Source organism: Orcinus orca, chromosome 16 (genome assembly GCF_937001465.1).
Source record: "Orcinus orca chromosome 16, mOrcOrc1.1, whole genome shotgun sequence".
NCBI classification, from domain to species: domain Eukaryota; kingdom Metazoa; phylum Chordata; class Mammalia; order Artiodactyla; family Delphinidae; genus Orcinus; species Orcinus orca.
The window spans coordinates 85,630,953-85,647,622 of NC_064574.1; the positions used below are offsets into that span (position 1 = coordinate 85,630,953).

Genomic DNA, 16,670 nt, shown 5'->3' on the forward strand with positions numbered 1-16,670 from the left:
TGTCAGAAACTTCCCACCACATGTGCTCATGTCACACACAATGGGCAGCACAGTGTAGGGACCAAGAGCAGGGACTCTGGAGTCAGCCAGCACTGCATTGAAAACCCAGCTGCACCACTTACTAAGTAGGTGACCTTAAACTCTCTGTACCACAATTTCCTCATCTATAAAATAGGGTTGTCACAAGATTATAAGATACTGCATAGAAAGTCCCTAGCACAGTGCCTGATGCATGAGAAGCACTCAATAAAGACACACTATTACACTGTACAAACCATGCTATAACCTCATTTTTCACCTAGTATATTCTGAACAGCCTTCCATGTCAATCAGATCCACTTCTACAACATGTTTTTAATACCAGCATAGTACAGTAGTTTTCTCATGTGCTACATCAGCCACTAGAAAAGATGTCAGAAAAATTCAGATCCTCACCATTTTGGTCAGGGTCACCTGCCGCTAACTCTTACACACAGGGCAGAGACTCCAACCAAACCAACTTGTCCCCTAAACGGAGGGAATGGGAGTCAGAGCAGGTTAAGACTCCCAATGTTTCCTCAATAGCTGATTTGGGAGAAGTCACAGGGCAAATGGGGTTTGGCTGTTTGTGGGGGGTTTTTTTTAATGTTTTTTATTGTCAATAGTATCTATGATGAAATTCAGTTTATTTGCCCAAGAAAGAGCAAGTTTTAATGCAAAGAACTATAGTTTTTAAAAACCCTCTTAAGCTGTATTTTCAGATAATAAAATGCTAAACTGTAGATTTTAAATTGCTACAAAGTATCCATCTAAATAGAATCATACCACAATTTACATTTCACACTTTTGATCCCACAGAGAACAGCAAAATTAGAGATGCAGATGACTGTTGTCTAACTATACTACTGTGATACTAGATTTAAGTAATTTTCAAAGTCCAGGAGTTGGTCAAAAACAACTAGCCAATCATATCAAGTTGACACAAAACAGCAAACGTCTACATTCTCATCTGCCATTTATCCTCATCCGTTGAACTTTTTCGTATCTTAACCACTGTCCTCCCTCAATATGTATGCTTTCCCTCCAATGTTGTTAAACGTAGTTTACCCTTGTGCACTGAATCTCTGATAGCTAAGATCCAAGTCCTATTTTTCCACAGCTAAGACCCCAATTCGGAATGTAAAGGAGGTCATCTTGGAATGTGTTGGCTAAACATGAAGGTCTTGATATTTGGTTCTATCTGGCAAGAATCTTGCTATTATCTAGACAATGAATTCCTCACTCCTATTGCTCAGTTTCTTTTACCTGAATCCTTCATCTTTGCGGTCCCAAGTGCTAAGCCGAATCCCCAGACTCTAACGTGGCCTGCCTACTTGTAGCCCTACTAGGATTCTGTTTAAGCTGATCTCCTAGGTTCTGAACCCTGTCTGCACTTCACTATTTGTATTTCACTCCTTCCTTCGACTTTCAATTTCTTTCATCTTAAAATACATCTTTTAGTAGTTCCTTCAGCAAAAGTCTACAAGTGATCAACTTTGTCTTTATCAACGAAGCTTTCATTTCACTTCTACTCTTGAATATTACTTCATATGGATACAGAATGCCAGGCTGATGTTTGTTTCTCCCCCAAAGCATTTAAGATATTATTCTATCATCTTCTGCTACCAACAAAATGTCTTCCAGATATTTAGGCAATGACTTTCTTCGGGTTGCTTCTGTCTTGTTTCCAATGTTTCATGTACCACGTGTCTAGGTGTGGATTTGTTTTTATTTATCCTGCTTGGGTTCACTGTGCTTCTTGGACCTCAAAACTCAAGCCTTGCGTTTATGATGGAAAACTGTCAACAATTATATCTTTGGAGAGTAACTCTCCCACTCTATTTCCTCTTTCAGGAAGCTCACAGAAATCGGTAATGGTGAACTTTCTCATACTAAAGTGGGTCTTATCCACTCATTTTCCACCTCTATCTCTCAGTACTGAATTACAAGCAATTTCCTCGGAACTCCTCAAAGATCAATAGTTTTCGCTTCATTTATATCCACTCAGCTCTTTAACCTGTCCGTTGAGTTTACTTGAGGTTTCTAGAAATTCTATTTGGTTCCTTTCCAAATCCATGTGTTCTTTTTACAACCTGTGGTGTTTTTTCATTGCAGTCTTACCCCTTTTATCTCTAGTAATTTTAACCAAGTGACTTCTGTCCTATGTCCCAGGAGCACCTTTCTCCTATTTACAACATCTGCCAAAGCTCCTCCATAGTGATTCATTTCCTCATGTGGCTGCAATGTTTTATTGCAAGTTCACCCTTAGCATGAGCTGTTTCCTCTATTAGAGTCCCCAGACTCATCTTCTCTGCAGGACAGTTGTACACTTACGTCTGAGGGCTCCACTGGCTCCCATAGTTCTGGACCAGATTTTATGCTAATTTCTTAGCTTGAGGGTTAGTTGCACTGTAAGAAGTGTTAAATTTTAACCTACCACCAGTGTGAGGTACAGCTTTTCTCTTTTCTTATTCCTAATTATGCACAGTCCCAGGAGGATAGCACGTTTCTTTGCACTCCCTCAGACGAGTGGGCAAGGCTTTTCTAGTCTTCTTTTCACAGATGGGACAGCTTCAAGATTTTGTACAGGAGGACACCAACTCCACCTTCCTTCTTTACACACACCTAAGACTACATCTCCTGTTTCTTCATGAGACCCTCAGGTCCATGCCCTTGGGGCCTATACTCAGATCTGAAACCACCACAGGCCTTGAGTTCCCAATTACAGCCTCGCTTTGAATTCTCTTTTCACCTGTGGCACCTGGGATTTCCTGGTTTATCAGGCTCAGGAATGCTTTGCTTTCCCTTGTTCTATTTTGTCCGCAGTGTCGATGCGTCTGCAGCAGGGTGGGAGTGGAAGTCCTCTCTAACAGTTCTGGCAGCAGTGTCACTAGGAGGCTCCAGGAGTTGCAGAATAGGAAATTGTGAAATGATCACTTCAGAGAATCGTGATGATTACTCACAATTTTGCCAGATGACAACAACCCATATTTTTTTTCAGCCTCGAGAACAGTTTTTAAATTGTTTTCAAAATATTCCCAAGGTATTTCAAGATCATTTTGTCACTACACACTTCAAATGCCTTCACAGTTCTTTTCTTGAGAATTTTAACAATATGAGAAAAACGCCCGTTGACTCCGTTTTCTCACTGACCATTCATTCTCTAATCAGCTTCAATCTGCTTTATAGTCCTACAACTCTAGTGAAATTATACTAAAAAGGATCAACATTTACCACCTTATCAACAAACCCAATGGCCTTTCCTTGGTCCTCATATCAAATTCACTCTTATCAATCCAACGTCTTCCTCCTTCAATTTATCCAGTAAGTCACTGCTACATTAACATGACTACACATCAACTGTTCACACTCCCCCTTCTGGCCTAGTGGCTTATTAATACCTAGTACTACGAGAAAAGACAAAATGAATGAGGCACGATTCCTGTTCACAAAAGTGTAAACAACGATACCACCACCTAACACTTACTAGATACATACTGTGTACTTGGTAAGGTGCTACATACCTTATCTGTGATCGTATGAACTGATCCTCAGAATAGCTATATGAAGTAGGTACAATTATACTTCAGGGATGAGAAATAATGCCTAAAGAAGATTAAGTAGCCCACCCAAGGAAGCACAGCTAGCTTTTGTGAATCAGTTTTATTTTATGCCAAGCCCATCCTCTTAAACATGCTATACTATCTCCACAAGTATTTATACCAAAAGCCCAGATTGCAAAACCCATATACCCAAACATCTTCTTGACAGGTCTCTCTGGATGCCTCAAAGGTACCTCACATTAATACATTCAAAACCAAAATCATGATCTTGCTGCCCAAACTGAGGTGGTCTGACCTCAGTGAACGACTCCCCTAATCAACCAGTCATGCAAGTCAAAAGCCTGGATACCACCCGTGACATATTCTCAATCACCCTCCATATCGAACCTACTGCCAAGTCCTGTCCATCTTTTCCCCTGTCTCTCTCCCTACCCATCCGCCCTCCTCTCTCCACCTCCAACCCTACCACCCTGGCTCAAGCTACTACTTTCTCTCAACAGATGACACAGTTTAACTTGTCTACAGTCATTCTGGCTTCTCCCATCCCCTTCTCGATTTTGCAATCAAAGTGCTCTTTTCTTCTCAAGATAATGCTTTTAAAATGCAAACCTGGGCTTCCCTGGTGGCGCAGTGGTTGAGAATCTGCCTGCTAATGCAGGGGACACAGGTTCGAGCCCTGGTCTGGAAGGATCCCACATGCCGCGGAGCAACTAGGCCCGTGAGCCACAACTACTGAGCCTGCGGATCTGCAGCCTGTGCTCTGCAACAAGAGAGGCGGCGACAGTGAGAGGCCCGCGCACCACGATGTAGAGTGGCCCCCGCTTGCCACAACTAGAGAAAGCCCTCGCACAGAAACGAAGACCCAACACAGCAAAAATTAATTAATTAATTAATAAACTCCTACCCCCAACATCTCTTAAAAAAATTTTTAAAAAAATGCAAACCTGACCATTTCACAAATTTCACAACCAAAGCTTTAAGTCAATCTTTATTTCAGGATCTGAAGCAATAGGAATGTAAAGGCTGGCAATAGCCCCATTTTAGTCACAAAGAGAAAGGCAATTTCAGTGAGAGTCAAGAAGGACCCCAACACAGGAACAGAAGCAGAGATGACGACAAAGAGGACAGCACCTGAGAGGTTTCAAATACTTGGCTCTAGTTATCCCTGAGATGGAGCTGAATCCTACAGCTGCCAAGTTTCAAAGTATTCTTCTTGTTACACTGATACCCCAAGATGCCTCCAATAAAATCTTTTTTTAAAAAAAATGTTATTCAGACTAAGTTTCTAGTTTGCAACCAAGAGAGTCTTAGCAAAGGGGGAGAAAAAAAACCCTTAGAAGAGCCAAGAAGACACACTTAGAAAAAGGGGACATACCTACACAGCAAAAATAAAACAAATTCCACATAAAGTAAAAATACCTTTGGCCAGAAAATACATAAATATGTTCAATGTTTGTAAACTCATGTATCGCCTCCTTTTAAAGGTGTTACATAAAATGCTAGAGGGTAAGAGCCGTGTTTTATGTTCTGCAAATCATCACAGCTTACTGTAGAGCTAAATGCTGAATTAAAAATTAGTAGTAAAAACATGACTGTACAATAACATAAATCATAAAGTTGCATCCTTGGAAACCCACTCCCTCTGGGAACAGTTTATACATGCACTCCTGTAAATAAAATGTCTTTTTCTAGTAATACTTTACCACTACTCTATTTCCTGGTTGTGATTTCCATTGTAAGGTATTACAAACTCACCTTGCTCATAGACAAGAATTTTATATATTGCATGAAGGGCTGAAAAGCAGTGTACCATGGAAGGGGAAAAAAAATAGCTATGGAAACTAGAGATTACATCCTATATAAATACTTTTTCTGTTGCCATCTGGTGGTTCATGTATTAAAACAACACTGACACTCATTGTGCAGAAGGGCTCAGTCCACAAAATTAAAACCTCCTATTCTTTTTGCATCACATTTAACACCTAGGGGGAAGGCAATAAAGAAGACCTTCACTTTGAAAATAGTCCCTCTTTCACAAAACCATAAATACACACACAAAATTAAGGATCACACTAAAGAGAAAAACCCAGACACCTGTGGATATAATCATCCTTATCTACATATGAATGGGTTATACCTATGTGATATAAGCTATGATATACCTCCTTGCCCCAAATCTAACTTCTTCCTTACTAGCCTGTTTGGTTTGGTAAAATTCTTAATAAAGGCAACTAACGGCACTCTGAGAAGCCATACTCCTCTTCCAGTTGCCATAGTCATTCTTTAGTTCCCTCCCTGTGCTCTTTTTCTTGGAGAGATCATTCATCTTCATAAAAATCAAGCTTACATATTTGAGAGCTTCCAAAACTCTCACAATAAAGAATCATGTCTAGAATACAGAGCAGAGTTCTGAAAGGGAGAAAAGGCAACAAAACATTGCACCAAAGGCTAAATTTATCTATGTAATAATACGGGCCCAGGAGTCCAATTCTCTAAAGTCCACATCTCCAAAGTTAAACACACACATGCGCACACACACACCAAACCCAAAAACACTGCAGAAACTACAGTCTTAGCTCATGTTCAACAAGCTAATCTCCAAAGATCAGTAAATTAATAGATTTACCTGGCTGACATATTTGTTATCAAGAAATTGGATCACTTAATTGATAGCTGCTATCTTCACTAGACATTGTCTGTATATCAACAGAGTGCCAGCTAAGCCTGTTAAAGTGTAGTTATTTTGTTAATTTTGAGGACCTTCTGAATTACTGAAAGTCCCTAATGAAGACAATTAACCAACATAACATTAGGTTGCGTCCAGAAACATCAAGAGAACACCACCTACTAATCTCTTCAATTCCTGACGGTCACTGTCCTGTAAACATAAACATTCTCACATCACTATTTCATATCTTCTAAAATTTCTTACTGCATTAAGTACCTCCTAGATTTCAATTAGCCTTGCCCTTTCCCTTCCAGCCGTTTAAATAAATAAGCATCTTGCATTTTAAAGAAATTTATTTCCCCAAACTTCAGGCTTACACTGATAAATTACGGCACTAATTCATTTTCCAGAACCTAACATTTTGAGCATGAACCACTTTCAGGCTAGAGTAAATATATCATGTGTAAGATGGCAGCCCCTAAGGAGAAATGTTATACTGCATCTTCGTTGTTTTCGACATTGTAAATATCACGGTAAAGGTAAAATGAAGAGAATCAGGTTCTAAGAACCAAGACATATGGAGTTATCGAATCACCAGACAGAAGACACAGAGAGTCTGGTGAAGGGCAGAAAGGATACGACAAAATACAGATCAAAGAATCAGAGCAGAACGATTTTGAAGATCTAGTCTAACCTCCAACTTTTACAGCTGAGAAAAATCAACTCAGAAGCTAACAGACCTGCTTATATTGCAAGTTAGTTACAGAATAAAATCGAAACCAGGTCTAGTAACACTTATCCCAATGCCTCTTCCATTCACCTCATCCCTGTTTCTAGAAAAGCTTTGTAAACATTCTCATTCCCACAACACCTACAAGAGACCCTGGGGATGGGACGCCTGGAGCCAGGCTAAGGCAGTGAGTCTCTGGCTTTAGAAGCTGCCTGCCAGAAGCCATACCACCTAAATACTAGAAGAGCAAACAGAGAAACAAGAGTTTCCTGAAGCAGTGCTCCCCTACATTTTTAATTTTTGTATTTGGATATGGTAAGAATAGTGTTAAAATAATGAAGCTGTGAGACTAATAATAATGTATTTCTCCAGAACAGGTCTCAGGTATGGGATCAGTAACTGGCAGGTAGGCATCTATCAAACTATGACAGACTCCTGTAGTTCAGGGAATCATTAAAAAACATAAGACTAATTTCTATGCGTTACTACAAAAGGATGACACGAGGTGCCATCACTGTAGTCCCAAATGACGAAATATCTTCTCTCGGGATCATAGGTACAAATATTTATAACCTGTTTTATTAAAAGAGATTTACAAATTGAGGAGAAATTTTAAGAAAATGCCTTATAGAACTGATGAAGTCAAATTACTAATTAGAATGAAAGAGACTCTACACGTATTAAAATGCTCAGTTACATTAGGTAAACACGTATCATCGCTTACTGTATTAACCAGATCATAAAACTTACATCGACACCTTTACTTTTTTTTTTTTTAAGATAATTCTACTTTAACTCCTCTTTATACTATACCTTTCCCCCTGATTTTCATTCCCCATCCTCAGTTTTACTCAACTTTCATTGATTTGGACTTAAATGGTGTACTCTTAAAACTGCTTTTTTTACTTCTTACAGAAATTTAAGTCATGACCTAGGCAAAATCCAGCTTCTGAGTTTTCACTCTGTGTCTGTTCCATCCTCTAGATTTGGTCAGCAGACATTATGGTCTCCGACCTCAGGGACACCTGGAGGAAGGCCCTGAGTCTCCCAACAAAAACAATACAAGGACTCTAGGGGCTTCCCTGGTGGCGCAGTGGTTGAGAGTCCGCCTGCCGATGCAAGGGACACGGGTTCGTGCTCCGGTCCAGGAAGATCTCACAAGCCGCGGAGCGGCTGGGCCCGTGAGCCATGGCCACTGAGCCTGCGCGTCCGGAGCCTGTGCTCCGCAACGGGAGAGGCCACAACAGTGAGAGGCCTGGGTACCGCAAAAAAAGAAGAAAAAAAAAAAAAAACAATACAAGGACTCTTAAGAAAGGATAGAATATAAAGGCAACTGGGAGGTAGAATTTAACTACGATATCTTGTTTGATTCCACTCCATCACCTGCTTAACTTTTCAGAGTGACTTTGTTTTACTCCAATATTTGACGACAAAGGAAACTTCCTGGCTAGATATAATCCCAATATATAGCTAAACTTAACTATCGTTAGATAAAATGCATGTTAACAAAAGGTCAGTACCTTATGAACCCCACCTCTCTATTTCCATTTAAAGGACTTATGCATGTACTTGAGTGAGGATAAAAGAACTTTCCAAGTGCTCTTCTAAGAAGTGGTTAGTATGCTCCTAGTGGTCAATTCCCGGGAGTTCAACTCTGCCAAATGACTGCCACAACCCCATTCTAAGTTGCAATTTGACATTTACATTACGAGAAAAAAAATTCTTCAAAAAGAAAAACCAAACTGGCAAGTCATTTTCTTATGGGAGAGGGATAGTTATATGCAGGGTGCTATGCATATTCTTCTGTATTTTCCAAATTGTTTAACCTAATTTTTATTGTTTTACGGTAACAGTAAATTAGGTGACCCCAACCTTGAGGCCATGTAACTCGATACAGCATTTGGAAAACATCAGCCTCCATCTTCCCTCTGGTATTGATCAGATTGCTCTCCCTCCCCATATAAAGCCACAGGCTGCATGGGAGACACTCCAGCCCACTGGTTATGAGCATAAACTGTGGATTAGGCAGCCTGCTTTCCAACCTGCTTCCACCACTAGTCCTGAGGCCTCAAGCAAATCAGTTAACAGTCCAGTACCTCAGTTTCCTCTGAGACAAAATGCTCCTTGCCTCTCAGGGGTTGTTGTGACGAGTAAATGAGCCTACCTGTAACGCACGTAGTGCGTGGCACATAATAAGGGCTCAGTAAAGGTGAGGTACAGGTGGCCATACGTAAGACTGCAGAGAGGGTGATAATCGCTTATCGTCAGATTTACAAGACGGTTACCAACCAAGTGGCCAGCTGCCACCTGTTAAACATGTAGTGGTCTAATAAAATTTAATCAGTAAGTACCTGAACACTTACTAAGTGTAGTACTCTCTATGAAGACTCTCTAGTGAAGCTGCCAGCCTGGAGCTCAAGTTCCACTTGAAACTCAAATTACAAAGATGTGAGGAGAAGGGGGTCTAGGGGTAAGAGGAACAGGGGAAACAAACCACTTCAGGGAGAATGGGAAGCAACAAGGGCCCAAAAGGAAGCTAGATTTGTACTGAACCCAATTAGCACTGTTTTGAGATTTCTCCAGCAAACCAGTGGCAGAGAAGCCTAATTAGTAGACCTTACTCAAGGCTGAGATCGGCCCAAGAAGAGGGATCCAGGTCGGAGTCCAGGTCACAGCAAGTCAGGCTAAGGATGACAGAGAATTGGGTGAGATTATGGGATTGGCCAACAAGGATAAAACTGTAACACGAAGATACGAGAATCACATGTGGAGTTTTTAAATGCACAAATTCTCCCTCCAAAGACCTCCAGGTTGGAGGTAGAGCCCAGATGAGTGTATTTTTAAATTGCACTGGCGATGCTGATGCAAACCCCAGACTAGCACAAAGCAGGAGCTCAACGATGTCAGTAGGAATAAATAGAACGAGCGACTGAAAAGCTAATTAAGTCTGGAAGAAATTTCAAAGTTTGAGATCATGAACGTTGAACAAGTGAAAATCAGCTCAAAGTGCAGACAGCTCACTGGAATTGGGGGGGGGGGGGGGGGAGGTACACACACTACAGAACCACAAGACCAGCCAGAAACAAGGTTAAAAGAAAAATCAAGTCATGGGATCTTCCGTAAAAAGGATCACAGCAATGGTTCTCAAACTTGGCTGAACACTGGAACCACCTGAGGAGTTTTTAAATCTCCTGATGCCCAGGTCAAACCGCAAGTCAATTAAAACAAATTCTGGGAATGAGATCCAAGCTTCGCTATTGTTTAGCGCTCCCAGGTGATTCGAATGTGCAAACATGTTTGAGAAACACTGGGAAAGACAGGGTCCAGGAAATGCGCAGGTGAAGGGAATGAGGAAAATCCAGGCAATCGGAGCTGGTGGTTCTCCAACTCTGGTGTGTATCAGAATCACCTGGAAGCAAGCTGATTTCTTCCACGTGGCTCACTGAAGAACAAAGGGACCTGGCCCTCCACAGGTGCCCCCAATTCCCCAGGTAATTCTGATACACACCGAAGTTGGAGAACCATGGTTCAAAGTGGCTAGAAATAACTCCAAAGGAGAAACTAAGAACTATGAACCACCCCAAGCAGTAACTGAGAGCGTTCCTACCCCCTGCACCTGATGAATACAACCTTAACATGAGGCTGTACTGAACATTACCAGAATCAATACACCTGTAAAGATCCAGCAGTAAAGCTAAGGCACCACAGGTCTCACACACATGACACTTGCAACCCTGCCATCCTCCGCCTCAAAAGGCACCTTCTACAACACTCACGTCTGGCTCCTAGTGGACAACATACCGAAAGCATGCATTGCCACCTGCCTTTCACAATTAGAAAGCAATCTAGAAAAGTTACAAACACACTAATAAGCAGAGTATATAATTCAAATTCCTATTACCAGGTAGAAAGAAACCCCAGGACTATTAAAGTTACATTGGGAAGACGTGAACCTGTTTCACATAATGGTCAATCACGCACTCTGCTTATAACTTGGGCTATGTAACTCTATGTAACTTTTACTGGTTTATATTGCACTTATTTTCTCCCAAGATATCATGACCAAGCCTAGCCACATGAAACGCCATTAGAAGGAAACACTTAAAATTAGGCATTGCTTCACGTAGCTACATAGTAATATAGTACTTATGACCAGTTCCAACCAAGTGGTAGGTATTCCATTTAGAACGTTACATTTTATCTAATAAGATTCAAGAGAATACTTCCCCATGCATATGACCAACTCATCATCCCATCAGAAATCTCTATAGCAGCACCAGAATTTTCATTTTCAAGATACATGAGCTTTTGTCAAATAGTGACATCTCCCCTGTAACATGAATTTTCAATATAATATAAAAAATGATGGATATATTACGCATTTCACAGAGAACAGAAACCTGTCAATGAATTTAGAACTTGTTACAACCTATTTGAAATTTTACACTAAAAGATCTGTTCATTCTGTAAACCATGTAAATGTAAAACAGGTACCCACGCTTTATACTGGTAACAAGGAATAAAATACTCCTGGCTAACAAAGTTTGTTGCCTTAGTACTTTTTTAAAATTAATTTTCATTAACGCTACAATCGTAAAAAGCAACAAGCCAGACAGCCTTCAAACTGATAAAAAGTTGAAATCTGCATAATATACTTCAAAACAAAGCCACATTTTTCCCCCATTTGAATTTGTGCACTAATCTTTAGATGTATAAATGTACAGGGCTTATTGCAAAGTGCAAGTCACTGTTTTAGAAAAAAACAAAACAGGAAAACTTAATAAACACCCTTTTCTATCTTAAAGGTCATCCCTAAGTGATTTAGATTTCTTCACTTGAACCTGGCTTCTCTGGCAATCTACAGATCCCATTTTACAAAACGACTTAATGCTTTTCTACCAAAGTCTGTCATTAAGCAAAAAAGCACAAATAAGCGAAACGAAAATTTTCCAAGTAATGGAGGAGAGTTAAATTAACCAGAAATATGGCAATATGTTTCCATGTAGCAGAACATGAAAGCGGGCACTTAGGGAGAGGGCGGGGAGGACCTCAGTGCACATCGATTAGGTTAACACTAACAAAAGAAGGATGAGTTAACTGTTAAACTATCGATGACAGTTTTGAGCTCAGACCTTTAAGATGTGATTCCACTTAAATCGTTATCCGTCGCTACACACACATCACCTTCCCTGGACACTGAACACGGCTAATTTAAGTTTAGGGCTCCCATCTGCCGTCCACCTGTCTCCTTCCATATCCCACGACACTAAATACCACCAAAGCCAATTCCCCTGAAGCTACCCACGCAGGTACACGCATCTTAAAAGACCGCACCAAAAGGACGCGTGGAGCTAGCTACTTCCACCTTTTCGCCGCTTGCTTTCACCTTTATTCTTTCCAGACAAGCAAACTTCAGCGAGGAGGTATTCTCAGAGGCAGGAGGTACGTGCTGGGTCGTTAAAAGAACCCAGATTTCGGGGACAGCTCGGCTCGGGAGAGATGCCACCTCCCTTTTCAAACGGCCATTTGGCACCGGCAGAGGGACAGCACCCACTCAGAGACCAGCACCGACGCAACAGAAACCACAGGGGGCGGAGGGCAAAGCCTAGGGGAGAGGCCGCGGGCACCCAAAGTTCTGCTCTAGCAACGGCCGGGCTCCCCCTGGGGTCAGGCACCGGACCGGAGAGACGCGGGGTCTGGGACACCGGCTCCAGGTGCCCGGCACCTGGAACCCGACGAGAGTCAGCCACTGAGCCCGCACAGGAGCGGCGGGCTCCCAATTCGGAGGCTCGGCGCCCGGCTCCACTCAGGTCCCGCGAGCGGCACTCGGGCGCGCCTCCCCGCGTCCGCCCCGCTCCCCGGCCCGCGTCCGCCCAGCTCCCGGCCCCGGTCCGCCCGCTCCCCGGCCCGCGTCCGCCCAGCTCCCGGCCCCGGTCCGCCCCGCTCCCCGGCCCGCGTCCGCCCAGCTCCCGGCCCCGGTCCGCCCCGCTCCCCGGCCCGCGTCCGCCCAGCTCCCGGCCCCGGTCCGCCCCGCTCCCCGGCCCGCGCCTACCTTGAGCCAGCGCCCGGAGCAAGTGCAGCTGCAGCGCCGCGAGCGCCCACCACCCGCGCCGCCGGCCCGTGCTCAACTTTGTCGCTGGCCTCCCGGCGCGCTGCCCCTCGTCCTCGCCGGGGCTCCCGGGCGCCGAGCGGGCTCCCCAGGACCGCCGCCACCGCCGCTCGGGGCCAGGCAGGGACCCCCGCGGCCGCCCCGAGCCCGCCGCGCCGCCGCCGGCCGCCAGCCGCACGCCCCCGGCCATGCCGAGGAGCCGCCGCCCCCGGCCCCGGCCTCGGGCCCCGTGAGTGGGACGGCGGGCGGTGGCCTCCCGGCCGGGCGGCCAAATACGAGGGGCGCCGGGCGCTGAGGGGAGCGGCGGGGTAGAAGTTGTCAGCGGGGAGATGACAACCTGTCACGCCACCCCCACAGCCGGAGCGCCCTGGCCGCGCCGCGTCTCAAGAAGGGTCGGGCGGGCGCTGAGGAGACGCCGCCGCCCCCGCCGCGCGCGGAGGAGAAAGTGCACCCTCCCGCCCGCGCGCCGCCGCTCGCCCGCCGCCGCCGCGCCCCATTCACAGCCCAGCCGCACGCGCCGCCCGCCCGCGCCCGCCGCCGCCGCTGATTGGCCGAGGGGAGGGGGCTAGCGGGCCCCCCCCCACGTCCCGCCCCCACGCCCTCGAATGTTTTCAAACTCGCCGCGCCCGCCCGCCTGGAATTTCGCGCCGGGCCCCGGCCTCGACTCGGGCGGCTTCCCGCGCCGGCTGCGCCCCCTAGGGACGTGCGGCGGGCACTGCAGGCCGGCGCCGGCTCGGCACGCGAGCCCCTAGCGGCTCCCGCTGGGGCGGCTCCGGCCTCGCCCCGCCCAGCAGTGCCGGCGCGCAGGTGGGCTCGCACGTGCGGCCGAGGGCCCGGCGGACTGCAGGCTGCGGGCGGGGACAACAGGGCGCGCCCCTCCCAGCGCCCTGGCCCGCCCTCCCCGCCGCCCGCGGGGGCCGCCCCTCCCACCGGCAGGCTCCGTGTTCGCGTGGTTATGCGCCAAGTTGCGGGGATTGCAAACGAGAAACACGCCTGATCGGGTTTTCAATTCCCAACAACAAAAGGCACCTGTGGGTGCAGATACGCAGCCTGTTGAGAGGAGTGGACGCAGGCTTTGTAGGGGCGTCCAAGGTCATGGGTGGCCTGCGGGGAGCACAGCGCCGGCCGCTTCATACCGTGGGGTGGGCCGGTCCCCTAGGGGATGGGTGCACTAGGGGAAGCGTCCCCTAGGGGGAGGGTCTCATGGGGGGGTGTCCCCTAGGGGAAGGGTCTCCTAGGAGAAGGGTCCCCTAGGGGGAGGGTCTTCTAGGGGGAGGATCCCCTGGGGGAGGGTCTTCTAGGAGGTGGATCTCCCGGTGGGAAGAGTCTCCACGCGCAGGGCCTGGGGCCTCCGCGAAGGGCAGTGGGCGCGGTCGCCGGAGCTCAGCAGCATGTGGTAAGCATTAGCGGAGTTTATGGAGTGAACTAAGCGCTCTGGAGGCTGGGAGGCCAGCATTTTTGTGGGAGGAGGGCCTGGAAGGTGACACACAGTCTGACCCTGGGGCGTGTGATAATTGAGTGAGATCACTAAGTAGTGATGGCAGCGGGTCAGGGCGTGCGCCTCGCTCAGCGCTGGCTCCCCAGGAAGCACTGGGTGCCGGTTTGCTGTTACTCCGTTTATTGCCCCAGGCGGGAGAGTGGACGGCGGGTCACTGTGGCCCGAGGTTCCTGAGTGGGAGCTAGCTCCCGCTTCCAGAGCACCTACTGTGCGCTACCCAACCTCTGCTAAGTCTGAACAATGACCCTATAAAGGAAAGATGAGGAAAGATGGGGAAACTGAGGACCGAGGACAGCAGCCGGTTGGAGGAGGTGGATTCTGAACTGGATCTGACCCCAGGGCCTGCCCTCTGCCTGCTTCCCACACCATGCCAGGAGGGTGGGAAGTGACATGCAACCCAAAGCCAGCGTATTTTCTGGGACCGTATCGCACCAACTCCAACAGCACAGCAGAGCCCTGTGGGCCAGTGGTGTCCTAAGGACACGTGGAAGAGGGGGCGGGGGGAGGGGTCTTGTAGTTTCCCCGGCAGCAGCCCTTGGCCTCTTCTAACTCGCAGGGTTATATGCGAGTCTAGAGGGGGAAATGAGCCATGCCTACCGTGTTGAACCCTCCTGTGGGCCAGTCCTGTGCGGTAGCATCACACTCATCCCCACCCCACCCCTGCTGTGTGAAAGGGGCTGTCCCACGTGCAGTGGGGGGAAACAGGACAAAAGGGTGAGGTGGCTTCACTGCTGAGCACCTCTGCTTTGGTCAGAGATGGGGGTGAGGCACCAGTGGAGCGGATGAGGGTTTTGACATCTTAGCTCCACTCTTTCTAGTTGTGAAATCTGGGCAAATTGCTGGCTCTATGTTCCTGTAAAAAATTAGGAATAATTCCCACCTCACGGGGTAGTTGCAAAGGAGTGAGGTAATTCACACTCAATAAATGCTAGTTTCCCTTTCCTCATACCACCTTGTTATGAAGCAAACTACCCTTGCTACGCCCACCAGTTGAGTCCAGTCCACATTTAACCTTTTCCTTTCATCTAGAAATATATGCCCATTACTTTCCTTGCAAATGGCAACCCATGCCCACATACCCTTACAGCATAGGCATGAATATGGCTCAAGCAACTTCTTGATATCAGGACACTCAAAAAATGCCCAGAGCCTCTTTTGCTGGGATTGATTTTGCAGTTCAGAGAAACCTTTATGGAAACTTGCCTGGAAATTGGAAAGCCAAGCCAGTATGCTGTAGGTTGTCAGAGAAGCATTGACATCACCGTTACTCCGAAAGGTCTGGAGACACCTCTGGGAAATTTTTTATTCCAATATCATCTTGGGTAAGTGAGGCTCTAATGGTGTCTCATTTTACAGTTGAAGGAACCAAGCCAGGGACGTTTAATATATGCAAAGTAGCTGTGATAAACCAGAGCAGGAATCCAGCTCTCCTGAGTGCAGTTCTAAGACTTCTTCCACACCAGATGGTGTTGCCTCTTACATGACCCATTAGGTTACTGTCTTAGGCAGTATGTGTGGACTGTAGGTATTCTTTCTCAAAAAAATAATGCAGAGAAACCCCTTTTTAATGCTGGGGAGAGGAGGTAGCCAGCACAGAGCTGGAATATTTCTGCCCAAAAGGGCCAGTTAATTTCTCAGTTTAATTTTATCCAGCCCAACAAGAAGGTCTCAAGAAGTGAACATTTTATACGTGTTTAAAAATCTTTAGCCGTATACGTATTTTAAAGGGCCATGAAGTGGAGGCATGTTTCTCCATGAAAGCAGTCATTTTTCTTTCAAAAATGAGCTATAGTGGTTTACTATTTTCCAGAACAAGAAGTTAGGGTTTCCCCTGCTTGCTTAGAGAAGAGGTTTTCAAAACAAATGATAATTTAAGTGGAGTTAGGACTGCTCACTGAGACCGGCCGATGTTTTCCAGTCTTCATAAATAAAAGCTCCTCCAGGTGTGGTCCATGGTCCATCAGCCTCACCTGGGAGCTGGTGAGAAATGCAAAGTCTCAGTCCCTTCCTGGACCTACTGCATCAGAATCTACAGTTTAACAAGATCTCCAAGTGATTCACATGTAAATTAAAGTTTGAGAATC

The 16,670-nt window shown here is 46.1% G+C and overlaps 1 protein-coding gene across 1 annotated transcript in view; it reads right to left on the reverse strand.

The window, feature by feature from the left end:
• SDK1 (sidekick cell adhesion molecule 1) overlaps nt 1–13,489 on the reverse strand; it is an 826,099-nt gene extending 812,610 nt beyond the window's left edge. Inside the window, exon 1 of the mRNA XM_049699672.1 lies at nt 13,032–13,489. Within this exon, the coding sequence (XP_049555629.1) occupies nt 13,032–13,278 (247 nt within the window). The 5' untranslated portion in view covers nt 13,279–13,489. The remainder of the gene's footprint in view (nt 1–13,031) is intronic.
• Nucleotides 13,490–16,670: the final 3,181 nt, after the last annotated feature.